The 14,994-nt window shown below is 40.1% G+C and overlaps 1 protein-coding gene across 4 annotated transcripts in view; it reads right to left on the bottom strand.

Annotated features, from left to right (window-relative positions):
* The window catches only part of Cobl (cordon-bleu WH2 repeat protein), a 232,127-nt gene that overhangs the window by 98,358 nt on the left and 118,775 nt on the right, over positions 1-14,994 (bottom strand). For all 4 annotated transcript variants that reach the window (XM_036201372.1, XM_036201374.1, XM_036201373.1 and 1 more), the window contains one exon: positions 7,766-7,939. In XM_036201372.1, the coding sequence (XP_036057265.1) occupies positions 7,766-7,939 (174 nt within the window). The remainder of the gene's footprint in view (positions 1-7,765; positions 7,940-14,994) is intronic.

Raw genomic sequence — 14,994 nt, 5'->3', positions numbered from 1 at the left:
CCACACAAAGTGGGAGTGTCTTTACACTTCCATGAATGCAATTTAGATGTTCCTCCACAGGCTAAACCAGAAGTCCACCTCTCTAGCTATTCCAGATTCTATAGATATCACTAACCATCTCCCAGTAGCCATGCTAGTCCTGTTGGACAAACTTACAGGGACTCCATAGTACCCGAGATCCTACAGCCCACCTCAGCCAAGGTGACCTCTCTGGAGAGCAGACACAACACCATGCCATCAGAGGTGACCTTGGGAGCCTTGCCTGCAGAGCGTTTCTGCTAACCCTGCTCACGCTTCTGAGTTCTAACTCAAAAAGTCTAACTTTTCCTCACCCCATTCCTGTTCCTTCTTCAAATATTAGACAAAATATTTTACAACGCCACACTCCCTTGTACTCCCTCTGCCTATACTTTTCTGTACGTCTTCATTTCTACAGCGTCCTTTTAAAGAAGCCACGTCCACATTCTTAGGTTGATCTTATCTTTCCTCCACAGTGACTCTCTTTCTTATGACCCCCATGGTCAAGACTGCATTAAAATACTGTTACTAAAAACCAAATTATGCCTCATAAAGAAAAGATGATCAGCCTCTAGGGCTGAAGATGTAGAGTTCTTGCTTAGTATGCATAAATCCCTGAATTTGAGTGTGGTGGGAGACATGCCAGTAGTCACAAAACTCGAGGTGAAGACAGAAGGGTCAAGAGTTCAAGACTACCCTTGACTGGCCCAACATATATTGAGTGAACTGGAGGCCAGCCTAAGCTATGAGACCCTTTCTCAAACAAGCAAACAAACAACAAGAAGAAACAGCCTTTCAGTTTAATAGTAAGATAGATACTTCAATTCTCAAGGAAGTATTCCTTCAGGGGTGCCCTCAGCAGTTTTTGATTTTCTGTAATATTCTAACCACTAAATCAAAGAAGTAGAGATGTTATAAGTGAAGTGTCTAACATCTAGGATCAATCTGTATCTTCACGATATGAAATATGTTTCCATGTGCATGCTTCACAGAAGCATGAGAACAATGAATTGCAATTCCTGGTCTTGGGGCAGATCCTTGCTTTCCACCAGTATTTATTGAACAAATAAGCAACACCATCACAGAAAACCTTACTTTGGATGATGTTAGTACCTGTTCATAGCACAGGCCTGCACCATTTTGTTTTTGTAGTCCACATTGCTATTTTGAATCCCTATGGCAATGAGCCTAAGATTACATCAAAAATCCCTGTCACGTTGGAAGTTTGGGATGCTGAGCATTAGAATAAAACATTTCAAATAATATAATATAAGAGAAAGTCTCAATAGCTTTAAAATATTTTCCTTTTTATCATAAAAGAAGAGATATATAGTTTGATAGGCATAAAAGTAGGTACATAATAACCATATACTTACGTAAGGAAGAATAGTTGTTCATTATGTATTTGTGGGTAATGATAACTGAACTTAGACAACAGTATTAACTGGTGAACTTCTCCTAGCTGTTTCTAATCAATTGATAGAAATGAAGGAGCAAAATGAACTTCTCTATGATATTATTCACAGCTTTGGGGGAAATGAGGTGTCAGCAGGCCTTGGGTGGAGGGTGGTGTTGCAGTCTTTACTGGGCAATGAAGTCACCTGGAGAAGAATGTCTTCTTGACAGTTTTCTACCCAGGTTGATGACCAGGACTTGGAAGGAAGGGTGACCCCCTTCTTCATAATTCTCTGAAGGTATGGAATAGTGGGTAGTGAGTCTGTCCTTTGTGGTTAAGAACCAAACTTAGAAATAATAGTAAGAGCCACATCTATGTTGAAGATTCACAAGATGGATTAGCTTACGAGAATTTCCAGATAGCAGAGAACTAGAATGTTGCAGATGGAGAGCCGACCTTAGGCTACATTAGTACTATCAGTAGCCATGCATCACCTACCCCATCTGACCTAACATTCTTTTGACAATTAGATAAAACTTTTGGAATATATTCACTTGCTTCCTCATCAGCATCTTAAAGTTATAGCAGACACTTTCCACTTCACTGTACCCACTTACCCGATGTCATCCCCACCAATGTATTTGCAGAATGCATTGATTTATGATGTTCTTTTGTTTTATGACTCTTAAAAGTTCATGTGACCAATTTCATTTGGGGCAACTAGAAACCATGTTCCCAAGCCATCATCACTCATATTTGGCTCAGAACAAACTGATTTCTTTCTTCCTTGTCAGAAAGCACTGTATTTTACATCAACAAAGCTGAGAAGGAAAAATATCACTAAGAGGGGAAAAGATACCAGAGTTGTTTAGCACATAAAATCTGTCCCACGGTGACACTTTTATCATATACCTGATACTTTGTAGCTATAAATAATTTGATTTTTAAGGATACATGGTCTAACTGTGGCTAGACCCTACAGCTCTCTCACGACACCTTTCCATCCTCCGACCTCACCCTCACACAGAGCTGTTCCTGCACCTCCTTTGTACACTTTGCACACTTAGGAACATAGGCACACAGGGGATCTTGCCGCAGGTCCCTCATTCTGACTATTCCAACATGTTCCTGTCAACACTGCTCATTGTTTTCATTTTACAGAGGAGGGCACTGGGGACCAAAGAGAGAGCTGGGGATAGATTTCAGTCAAGCATGTGTCTGACTGAGCATTTGTTCATAATCTGTCATTGCTTTGCATAAAACAAGTGCAAACCAAGTGGGAAAGCCCTGGCTAGATGGAAAGAAAACAATTCTCCCTGGGGCAGGTTGCTGAAGACAGTACATAAATTGTGGCTCAAAGACAGGTACAGCAAGCTAAAATCCCATCGGATGTAGAGCTGAGGTTTTGGGAAAAGCCTTCACAGCATCAGGCAAGTGGGAGATGCAACATGGACTTCCTAACCAGGAGGCAAGAAAAGGAAAATGGATATTTCCTTTCTGCTTGATGAATATTCCTCAGGTCCCAGTGTGCACTTCTTTTGAATTTTGAAATACAGCTTTAGGTCTCAACTTCTTTCATGGTAGTTTTACAGGTGTCTCTTGGTATCAATTTTGTATCCACAATGATACAAAATTCTGTTCATATCCCTTATTCAGAATGGGAATGCATTTGCATATATGATATATATGTATACATCTTTCTATATACTGCAAATTACATCTAGATTACCTAATAAAACATAAATGTTATAGAAATCATATTTTAGGGGACTATGTTAAAAAAGACTGTATGCATTCAGTACAGACACAATATTTTTCTAATTATGTTGGTTCAAGGTTGATTATAGCTACAGATATGGAATCAATGGCTATGTGGAGCCAATTGTAAGATGTAGCACGAATCTTAAAAGTTCTTATTAATAAAATCAAACCCAGGCCAGATATTGGGGTGAATGCTGGAAGATCAGAAAAGCAGAAAAAGCCACAGCCACTTCACCTTGCCAGTTCCTCAGCTGATTTTGTTTCCTCAGACTGGAAGCCTCTCAGTCCTCATCCAGAATGAATCTCAGATGAACTGCTGCTCAAAAGCCTAAAAGCTTAACCAGTCCTAGTTCCTGGTCCTCATGCCTTTATATACCTTTCTGTCATCACTTCCTGGGATTAAAGGCTCACTTCCTGGGATTAAAGGCATGAGTCACCATGCCTGGCTGTTTCCAGTGTGGCTTTAACCTCACAGAGATCTGGATGGGTCTCTGCCTCCCAAGTGATAGGATTAAAGGTGTGTGTGCCACCATTTTCTGGCCTCTATATCTAGTGGCTGTTCTGTTCTCTGACCTCAGATAAGTTTATTAGGGTGCACAATATTTTTGGGGAACACAATATCACCACAGTAAATAATTATTATTTTGTGGTATTATATTTGTTCATGTTGAGATAAATTTTCTGCTGTAGACTTTCTCCATATGTAACATCGATTAGTCAGAATTCTGAGGGGAGACAGTCTTCTATGCAGTGGTAGTTTGCAAAGTGCAAAACAGACATGGTGAGATGAAAATGTTCAGGTTCCTCCCAGACTCAATGAATGGGAATTCTGAGAATAAGGCTTAGAACATGTGTTTACAATCCTACTCTGTGTCTGTTCAAGTTAGAGAAATACTGGCCCAGTACCTAGTGCATGACCTACATCATATGTTATCTCTGCCTGAAAGTTCTCCATAATATAGTCAATGGTCAAGATGCTGTGGCCAAAGCAATGGGCTCTGAAGAGAGGCACCATCCTCCTCCTGAAGAGATAATGCCTTTGTTCCCACTCATGTTCTCAAATGCTCTACACGGAGATTTGTGTAAAGGTAGCATTGCTTGTTTTCCAGCCAAAGCATCTCCAGGGACATCTCTTGGGAATTACCTTCAAACCTAAATACAGATGACCAAATCATGAGTATTTAACCTAGTCAAAGATACATAATAATTTTTTTTAAATTTCAGAACATGGCAAAATTATGCTACCTTTAAGTCACTGACAGGTAAAATTTTAATTTTGCCACCTAGTCGATAAAAAAAAAAAAAGAGAGAGACATGTAAAGATGAAAACCCAAGTATCCTCCTAAGCTGGCCAAATCCTGAAACTAAACATTTTCTACTTATTCAGGATTTTGGTTTTAGTAGCAGCTACATATAAATAAGGTTTCCAAACAAACAACTTATCTTTAGATGAAAGGAAATTCATTAAAAGGAATTGATGTTCTTCCCAACAACCAGGACAACATAGATTTTTGGATTCCTTTCTCAGAAATTGGTAAATAACAAAATATATTTCTTTTTAAAAAGAAGCATGTTCATTGGAAGAGCTTAAATGCAATCTGTATTTCACTCACACAATTAAAAAGGAAGATGGTTTCCAGCAACCAATTTCTCGACTCATTCTGTGCCAAATAAAACAGATTTCAGCAGAAGCTTTTATTGCTGCAGAGGGAACTCTGTTCATTCTGCAGGGGAGAATGTACTGTTTATTTTCCATTTAAAGTTCCCAATTCTCCAGTTACTATATGTTTTTCTGCTCCAGCAGAATATCCAGTATGAGTAACTAAATTAAATTCAGAAAAACAAAACATAACATCCTTGTACAGAAGAAAATGTTGAAATGTTGATGTACCATCTATGTTCTATCACATTAAAGTTTCTTATTGAAGTAAAGTGTTTACATAACCCTGCTCCTGGAATACATATTTTTTATCATTAAAGAAATATCTATCTGAACTAGAACGAAAAAGATGTCTTGGGAGTAACTGGAAATGGCTAATGTTATCAATATACCTGGGTGTTTTGAAAAAGTACAGAATCTAAACTGATTAAAGAGATGAACTATGCTCACAGAAAACAGCTACACATAGTGGCTACATCATTTCATCAAGTGTGGAACAAACAGATGTACCTCTGTGACTAAATTTCCTTTAATCAGAACATGGCTGCAGCATCACAGAAATCTTGAAAGAAATGAGTATTTGAGACAAAAAACATTAGAACATCTTCTAAAATGTGTTGTATTGTAGGATTTTGAGATACATTTCTAGTGAAATGAGTATGGGCCTATAGGGGTCAGATGTGGCCTCTGACAGGCAAGGTTAAGAAGGCCTGTGGAAAAAATAAAGACACCTACAGGGCAAGACTACAGACAGACAAACAGACAGACAGAATGATAAAGATGCTGTAATGGCCAGTCTGCATTGTCAACTTGATCTGATTTGGAAACCTACCTCTGGCTATGTCTATGATGTCATTTCCAGAAAGGTTTAACACAGAGAAGAGCCATGGTGAGTGTAGATAGTATCATCTGATGAACTGAGATATGGACTGAATAAAAAGGAAAGAGAGCTGAGTATTCTCTCATCTCTCACTGCTTCTTGATGGAATGTAAACAGATGTCCAATCTTCTGCTGCTATGATTTTCTTGCCACGATGGCCTGTATCCTCAAACTGCAAACCAAAACAAACCCTTCCCTCCTTAGGGTGATATTTTCTCATAGCAATGAAAACTATAACTAATACATGTCAAGGAAGATGTCAGGACCCCATCACAGTGATATGCAACTGTAATGAAGACCCAAGGCAAAGCCTCAAATTTTGGTGGAATGGACATTGTTTCTAGTATACATAAGTATATTTTCAGAAAAAGCCATGTTATGACTAATGTAAAAATGATTCATACCTACAGACTGTCTGTGTTCTTGAGAGTCATGAAGCAGGGGCAGAATAAGGAATGCCAAGGCATCAGGAAAAAAGAGGGTGTGAAGTCCATCAGAGAGCAAAAGATGCTCAGCATGACTCATGTTCAGGGTACGCTTTCTTCTCCCAGGAGAAGGGATGCAGAGCCAGCTGAAACAAAGCAGCCAGTGAAGAAAAAGCCATCCTCATTCTCAAATTGCACCTTAGCACATGGATGATGATGCACAGCTTGGAAGAGCCAAAAGCATGAGTCCCTCTCAGGTACCCAAGAGGTGATCTCCACACTTCATTGAGGATGTGTTTAGAAAAATAAATTTTCATGTTTTTTTTTCCAGTATTTCCTTTAGAGCTTGAAAAAGAGGAGAAGTAGCTAATCCCTCCCCCAATACCTGCAGAGGACACAAATTTTAGAGATGCCTGAAACCTTAGTACCAAACTACACACACACACAAACAGACTTATACTCTGTGCTTCCGTGTGTGTGTGTGTGTGTGTGTATGTGTGTGTACACATACACTTTGAATAATGTTTCACCTTTCCACTTAATGAAAGCTTCTTTTTGGCAAATACCAACCACTTTCATGTTTAAATTACTATTCCTCACATTTGAGTCACAATTAAGTCAAATAAGAATTATGTGACCTATAGCACTGTAATACCATGGCAGTCAGTCATAACCTAGATAGCCACTTAGTAACGGACAGACAGATAGTCCATACAATATGATACATTGGTCAAAGGGATGGCTCATTTCCTAGCAGGATGGAGTATGACTGATATTTCATCATGCTATTCAGAGGAGTGAGGGAGTTAAATATATAAACTGTTTCTAGAACTTCTTATTTAATATTTTTCGAGTGCAGTTAGCTATGAGTAACAGCAATGTCAGAAAACAATATTATATTTTATACAGTCACATGGTTCCCTACTCCTGGGAAGAGAGGGCTTGACATTTCAAGTAAGGCTTCCAGGTATCAGCAGGTAGCTGAAGGAAAGAGAACCAGTGGAAACCATGGGCTAGGTAAGTCACTGCTGAGGATGTGATCTTCAGCGCAACATCTAATGACACAATGCCTTAGAAGGCTTTGCACTGCTCTTAAGACAAACAGAAAGTGGGCTTCTTAAATACCAGGCCTATGAAATGAACTCTGTATCATATTAAAAGCAACTTAATATGATGAAGTTTCAGTTTTTCTGTGAGTCTGAATAATTTGAGGCATCTTGGTTACACACTTTGTCTCTTTCACAAGCTTCGGCTCTCTTGAAGTAGCTTTATTTGTGCAATTTGTCTCTTTCACAAGCTCCGGTTTTCTTGAAGTACCTTTATTTGTGCAATTTCTCATACGCAATCTCTCTGACACTCCGCAAAACTTCAGTGCTAAAATAAAACACATGTGAATCTACAAGCATTGGGTCCTTAAGAACCAAAGACCCCAAAATAGTTTCCTACCTTAGTAACTGAAACAGAGTGACGTCGCACCTTGACTTCTAAATAAAGCTCAGATGTTCACTCTGAACACAGCTTGGTAAAACTACAAGAGTAAAGAATTCAGCATTTCCAAGGATCTGCAGTGGAGTTAACTGGGTCACTGAAAAGATGCTTTGGCCATGAGAGGAGCATTCCCCTACCTTTTCCGATGTTTTGTCTTGACCCAGGAGTCCAGGACTTGGAGGAGGAGGGGCTCGGCGCTTCTTCATTTCTGACTTCATAGACACTCCAGAGATGTTGCCCAGTGAGAGGGAGGGACCCAGTGTTAGGGACCGAGAATGCATGGATGGTGAGTTGGGTGTTGTCAAGCAGCCCTGTAAGAGAAGAGACACACAGCACCTCATCAATAAGGTGACTTCTCTCTGTATGGATGTCCAGACTTGAAACTACCCACTCAAGTTTCTAATGGCATCTATTTATACTGGCAGACATGAAGGACTGGAGCAAAATGTCTATTACCATTTTCCTAGGAAACTTTAAAGCATTCCAGACCTATGTAGTAGGATCTACTTTATTTTATTTTACTGATTTTTATGAGGATTTTATGCATGCATACAGTATTTGTATCATTTGTCCCTTCTCTTTCCTCCCTGTAATTCCTTCCTTCTGTATTCTCCCACATTCCTCAAATTCATGACCCTTTTTCTTTAATTATTATTTAATTGTCACACACACACATATATACATATATATGCACATAAATTTATATACAACTGTTGAGTTCATTTAGTGTTGCTCATACGTATATGTGTTTAGGACTGAGTGCTTGGGATTGGATCTCCTATCAGAAGATCAGCGTGGGAGAAGACAGATTCTCCCTCTCTCAAAAGTCAGTAATTGTCTGTAGCTTTTTATCTAGGGGTAGGACCTTGTGTGATTTCTCCCATTCACATTGGCACATCAGTTGGTATTATCATTTTCAGGTATTGTTTGGGCCAGCATACTGTGAAGATTTCATGGGTACAGCTCAATCACGAAGCATTCAGCAGCTCTAAACTGTTAAGGGCACTTAACAGCTAGAACCACTTGGCATTTCCATCTAAACTGTGGGCGTAAATCATCAATCTTAAAGCTTTAATGTGTCACAGGAATGAGTTCTTAGAGACTGCAAAGAAGAGGCTCCTGAAGCAATGCAACGGGGAAGAAAAGCAGTAGTTTACCACTGACAAATATTTCACCTATTTCCAGTTTCTTCTAACCTTCAAAAGTTAGATGAAAATGTGATGGTGTATTGTAAGCGCTATGCTTTGAAGATTCTCAGACCAACAGTGTAGAACTTGGCAACAGTTGCTAGTGAGCAAACATATAATTGCCACTCAACACACTTCTTGTTGGTCTCTAGAAACAATTTCCATCCTTGAGAAATGAGCTAAATAACATACACATTTTCTTTCAATCAACTGCTGTGTGCCCAAGTTTCTTAATAGAAAAAGAAGGTATGTTCATGAAGAAAAAAACACTTAGGGAACTAAAACTCTAACATCGCATTAAAAACAAAAGGCAGCTGTACCCTAAGCTATACTGTCACTCACATTGATCTTTATCTACAGCACAACCCATCCTGGATGTGTTCCACATAAAGTCAGTGCAGAGAAAGACAAAGTCTCAGACTTGGGAGATACTAAGTTTGATCTCTGGCTTTGCCCCCTCACCAGCCACATAACCTTGGGCAAGTTTTAATTTGTCTTTGCAACAATTTATATCTTTCAAAACTGAAGTGAATAACTCCTACATAACAGAACCATTATTATGAACCACATGAGTTACTACATGTAAAAGAGCATGAAAGAGTTCTTGGCACATAGTGAACAGTCAAAATGTTTAAGTGATTATGATTATGTAATGCCCTGTCTATCTTTCTCTCCTATTTATGTGAGGGCTCTGTAAAGACAGCGATTGTCTCTTGTTTTAGTCACTGCTATGTCCTCAGCACTCATAGTTCCTAGAGCCTGGAAGGCTCATGAGCTTATATCTGGTCTTTAGCCTCTACAAAACTCCACTTTCACATTTGAACTTGTGGGTAAGGTTTCATGTGACCAACTCATTCCTCATATGTAATCAATCAATCTCTCTCCCTTCTCTCTCTCTCTCTCTCTCTCTCTCTCTCTCTCTCCCCATATATATATATAACATTGTGAACATTGTGGCACATCCCTATAATCATAGATACTTGGAAAGGTGAGGCTGGTGGATCATGACATTAAGATCAGTCTGAGCTATATGGCAAGACCTTATCACATAATTGTTTTAATTAAAGAAATATATAAAAGAGTAAGCAACAACCTGGTATTACTTTGGTTAGTCATAAATTTTATTATTCAATTTCCTGATAAAGAAATTTAGTCTCAGATTTCTTTGACCTTAATTACAACACTGTAGTAATTTTAATGGGAATGGTCACCATAGGCTCACATGTTTGAATGCTTGGTTCCTAGTTGGTAGAACTGTTTGGAAAGGATTAGGAGGTGTGGCCTTATTGGTGTAGGCATAGCCTTGTTGAAGGAAGTGTGTCATTAGGAGGGCTTGAGGTTTCAAAAGACCATGCCATTCCAGTTAGCTCTTTTTCTGTCTTGTGGTTGTCTCAACATGTAAGCTCTCTGCTACTGCTCCAGCACCATGTCTGCTTGCCTGCTTTCATATTCCCTGCCATGATGGTCATGAACTAACCCTCTGAAACTGGAAGCGAACCCCTAATAAACTCTCTCCTCTATAAGTTGCTTACAAGTTGTTCATGGAAAACCTCAAGAACACAGGACCTAAGGGTTCAGGTGACTAAATGAAGTATAAGAAACAAACCACTAAAGGAACTTTGCTCACTCAATGATTGGAGTTGTGGAGAAGTTTCACTGATGGCAAGTTGACTTAGATTATCTCAAATTTTGGAGGAGCATAAACCTCGATTTTCCTTACCAGTCTGCATGTTGCCAGAAACACAGACACCAGAATCATCCAAGCAATTTACTTATATATAAAGTCAGGTAATTACACACACACACACACACACACACACACACACACACACACACACACATACACACACACACACACACACACCCTCCACATACACATTTGACTCACAATATTAACACAAGCTCACACACTCCTGTTAGGGAGGTTGGTTTCCTTCAATGGAGAACAAGACTGACTATCTGGCATCCCAGTAACACTAAGACCATTCTCTGAACAATGCATTTCACAATTCTGGCATCTAATCACTTCTCTTCCCTCTATCCTGTCTAGTTATGGGCCTTCACTTCCTCTCTTCTTAGTATTAACCACTAAGTATGCTTGCCTGACTGATCACACAACATGCTTGTGAAATTAGTTCTGTTCTTTAAATGTCTCTGCATAAAGTTCTATACAGTCTATTCTCATTAAAACATTTGACAAGGAACTTACTGATTTCAAGTTTTAATTTTATGACTCTTCCACCCCTAGAAGCCCTGACATATTGAATGGTCAACAACTAGGCCAAGGACTGCTATCACATTTAAAATGGGGGAAATTCTATTGGCTTTAACACTATTGTAAGCATTAAATGAAGTAACTAAGGGAAAGCACCTGGCATCATTCTGTCATATTAGAAGTATCAAATGAAGCGGCTAGAAAGATGGTTCTCTTGTGGTGGGCCCACGTTTAGAACCCAGAACTCATGTAAGATTGCTCACACCCATCTGTAACTCTAGCTACAAGGGAGCCAATACCCTCCTCAGCACATCAACAACTCCCTGGGGAGTGTGTAAATATAAGTAATTCTCCAGGAGAAAGTAGAGCTACTCCAGGGCCTTGTAGTCTGGATGTGAGAAAAGGGATCAAACCTATGGCTCCACTGTTACAAAGGATCTACTTAATTCTTTGTAATGCTGAAAACCAACAAGGGCCACTTAAAGCTAAAGAGAGATGCTGAGTTCCACAACTCAAAGGGTAATGGGTTCTGGCTTACTGGCCTTTGGGGAGTATGCACTGTTTCTTCCCACACAAAATTATAGGATCTTAGAGCTGGGATGTCACCTTTTCAGACATGAACTTATGTGGAAACTCTCTGCAGATGCTCAGCCTTGAAGAGACAGAGAGCCCTTGATCAAGATGAGAGTCACCAGTCTCTCATCCTCAACTAGCTCTAGCCATTTTGATGTGATCAAAACATACTCTCAGATACTAGTAAGAAACTCTGAGCCAACTAAAATTCTCAGTGCATTCATGCATAAGCTGCCACAAGATCTGGATTCACCTCATCTGCTGAACATGCCCCAAATTTTCCAATCTTAATTCAGAGACTTATGCCAATTTCCCTTGGCTCTGAATCACAGAAAACCAAGATCTATATAAATTTTGTATGTTAGCTCCAGGTGGCCCACTGGTATACTATATGCTTGAGCCTGGGATACACATGGGCATCTACTCCCAGACACTACAGAAAGATAAAACAAGCTTCACCCACTGTGCCCAGTCTGCCTTCTTCAGAGTTTCCATAGGGCACTGGCATGTGTAGGAAAGTAGAGAAGGCTGGCAAACAGATGTTCTGATGTTTAAACAAGAGATTTGATGCCTGCTCCTCTAACTCTTATAATCTTCCTGGCCCTTCTTTCACAATGCTCCCTGCGTCTCAGGTGTAGGACTTATAGATTTTTTTTCCCATTGTGATGGGTTTCTACAACTCTGCATTTCAGTTCACTGTGGTTTTTCTGTAATTGTCTCTGTTGCAAAGCTTCCTTGATGAGAGGTGAGGAATTCACTTATCTGGGGGTACAAGAGCAAATATTTAGAATGCAGTTAGAGACTGCTGGCTTAGTAAAGTGGTGGTTTGTAGGTTCTACTCCAAGATTCCTGACCTCACTAGCCCTGTGTAGTTAGCTAGGTTTCTGGTAACATACAGGTTATCCCTCTTTTTTTATTATAATAGAGAGATGAAGATAAAGATAGGAAAGAGAGAGACAGAGAAAGAGAGAGAAGAGAGGTGTGTGTACCTCATGGAGGAAGGGAAGAGCACAGAAGAGAGCCAGGTTATCCTTCTTGTTAAGAGGATCATAAGTCCAATTAGAGAGCTGCCAGTTACCAACAAGGTATGTGTGACATGAATGTACCTCATAAGTGTCACCTAGGAATGTCAGAAGCTACAACCATAAAGTCTCACCAAAATGATCTAAAAGTGAGGTGAACAAAGACAACAACAATAGAAATATTACCATGGATGGGTGCCAGCTCAAAAGGCCTCAATCCTACACCAAGAACTCTAGGCAACTAAGGGATGCTGGGAGTGGAAGAAACAGCCTTCTTCAGGGCAGAACACACAAACTGGTTATTTACCACCAAATGGTCAGCTCTGAAAACATACATACAAGTAACAATATGCAGACTGAGCAGGTTATACCTATGTATTTAGGAAAATGTGTATATGTGTGTGTGTGTGTGTGTGTGTGTGTGTGTGTGTGTGTGTGTGTACATATACTTATGTATATATAACAGCAATTCATGAAGAAAAAACATAAATTTGAAAGAGAGTAAGGCAGGGCATGTTGAGGCCTTGGAGGGAGAAAAGGGAAGGGAGAAATAATTTAATTATGTTATAATCTCAAAAAATTAAAGACATAATTTAAAGAAGGTGTATTTAAACCTTGCTAATAAGTGTGTAGTCTTCATGATACAGTATATTTCATAAAGCAATTAAGAAGAAACTAAGCCATTTAAGGTCAACTATAGCTTACCTACAATAATGTCCAGAATATTCTATTATTTCTCTAGGTATACATTACTAGGCTTTAATATATAATGAAAAACACTCATACTAGGAAAAATTAAAGGGGCAAAGTCCAAGCTTCCTTGATTAAGACATGAGCATGGTCATTTTTTTCAAAAGCAGAAGCCTCGCTGCAACCAAGATCAAGGACTCACAGCAAGACATGCTGGGTATGCAGCACGGCCATCCTTCCGCCTGTGCACCAAGACCAGCACCTACAGGCTGGGGATGCAGCATGGCCATCCTCCTGCCTGTGTACCAAGACCAGCACCTGCAGGCTGGGGATACAGCATGGGCCAACCTCCCGCCTGTGCACCAAGACCAGCACCTACAGGCTGGGGATGCAGCATGGCCATCCTCCTGCCTGTGTACCAAGACCAGCATCTGCAGGGGCCTGAGTCCATTCGTGAACTCAGATTATTTCTTCAGTGATCTCATCTGGCTTTATGCCATCCATGCCTAGCTCACTTATCATATGATCTTAGGGAAAAATATACTCTGACTCAGAAAAAGATTAATTTTTAATTTACATACTCTGCAACTTTGCCATAAAGGTTTGGACAGTGTTTGAGGAAACTGCCACTATCTGAAATGGTAAGGCTGCTCTTGCAGTATCAGTGTTCCAGGAAGGGCTGGCTAGGCACAGGGCAAAAGGGTAGACATGGCAATTACTCTAAGGCAGTTGTTCATTTCTGGTTCAGGAAAGAATTTCAGAAGAAGGGGCCCTGTCAGCTATAAGCTCCCCTTCCCCCCAAAAAAAACCCCTCAATCTCTCTGCCACAGTAGAAAGATGTTTATAGCTTTCTACTATATTCTTTCTATGTGTTATTCTGAGAAGAGGATTTCTCAGAATAGACAGGCAAGAACCAACAGGTTGTGTCAGAGCTGCCCTGACTTCCACCTTTCAGATGACCAGGTATTTGGTACCAATCAAAGGTGGTCAGTGGCAATGTTCACCTTCCACCCTTCCCTCTGGCCTCACAAAAAGCTCCCGCCAGCTACCCCAGCATTGATCCTTGAGGGGTCACTGATTCTGTACAGAAACCATCTCTCTCCAACTACTTTTTAGGACAATTGCCAAACCAAAAGCCAGAGGAGAAGGAATAAACCGTTATTTCACATTTTCAAGGCTCCCCAGGTACTTCTTAGTGCTGTCAAATCGATGCTTTAAGCTTTCTCACGAGTTTCTGGCTTCCTGGGGCGCTGTGTTCTGTTGCTAAGGAAAAGCTGGCGAAGGCCAAAAATATTCTGAAATTGAAAACAGCTTTGTACACAGGCTAATGGATAGCACTAATCAGCCTGGAGACAGCATCTTCTTTCCGCCTTAGAATACGGTTGCAGGGAAGACTTGGTGGCCTTGGAGGGACAAGGGATGAAAATGGGCTGAGGGGCATTTCTGTTTCTCTGACCCAACATGGAAATGTTCTGGCTCACCCACCAGGATTCTGCAGCTCAGACCTTCAGCTATAGCTGGACTATAGGATTTCTCAGAACAGACAGGCAGGAACCAACAGTCTACAAGCTAGAGCCCTCACTCATTAGGAATTATTTTTATATATGTTGAAACCCTTAGGGAGTTACGGTACTTCTGTGCTCATAATATTAAATTTACATGCTTGTAGAGTTGACTGT

Source organism: Onychomys torridus, chromosome 10 (assembly GCF_903995425.1).
Source record: "Onychomys torridus chromosome 10, mOncTor1.1, whole genome shotgun sequence".
In the NCBI taxonomy this organism is placed as follows: Eukaryota; Metazoa; Chordata; class Mammalia; order Rodentia; family Cricetidae; genus Onychomys; species Onychomys torridus.
Note: the sequence above shows the minus strand (reverse complement) of the source record. Positions and strands in the feature narration are given on the sequence as shown.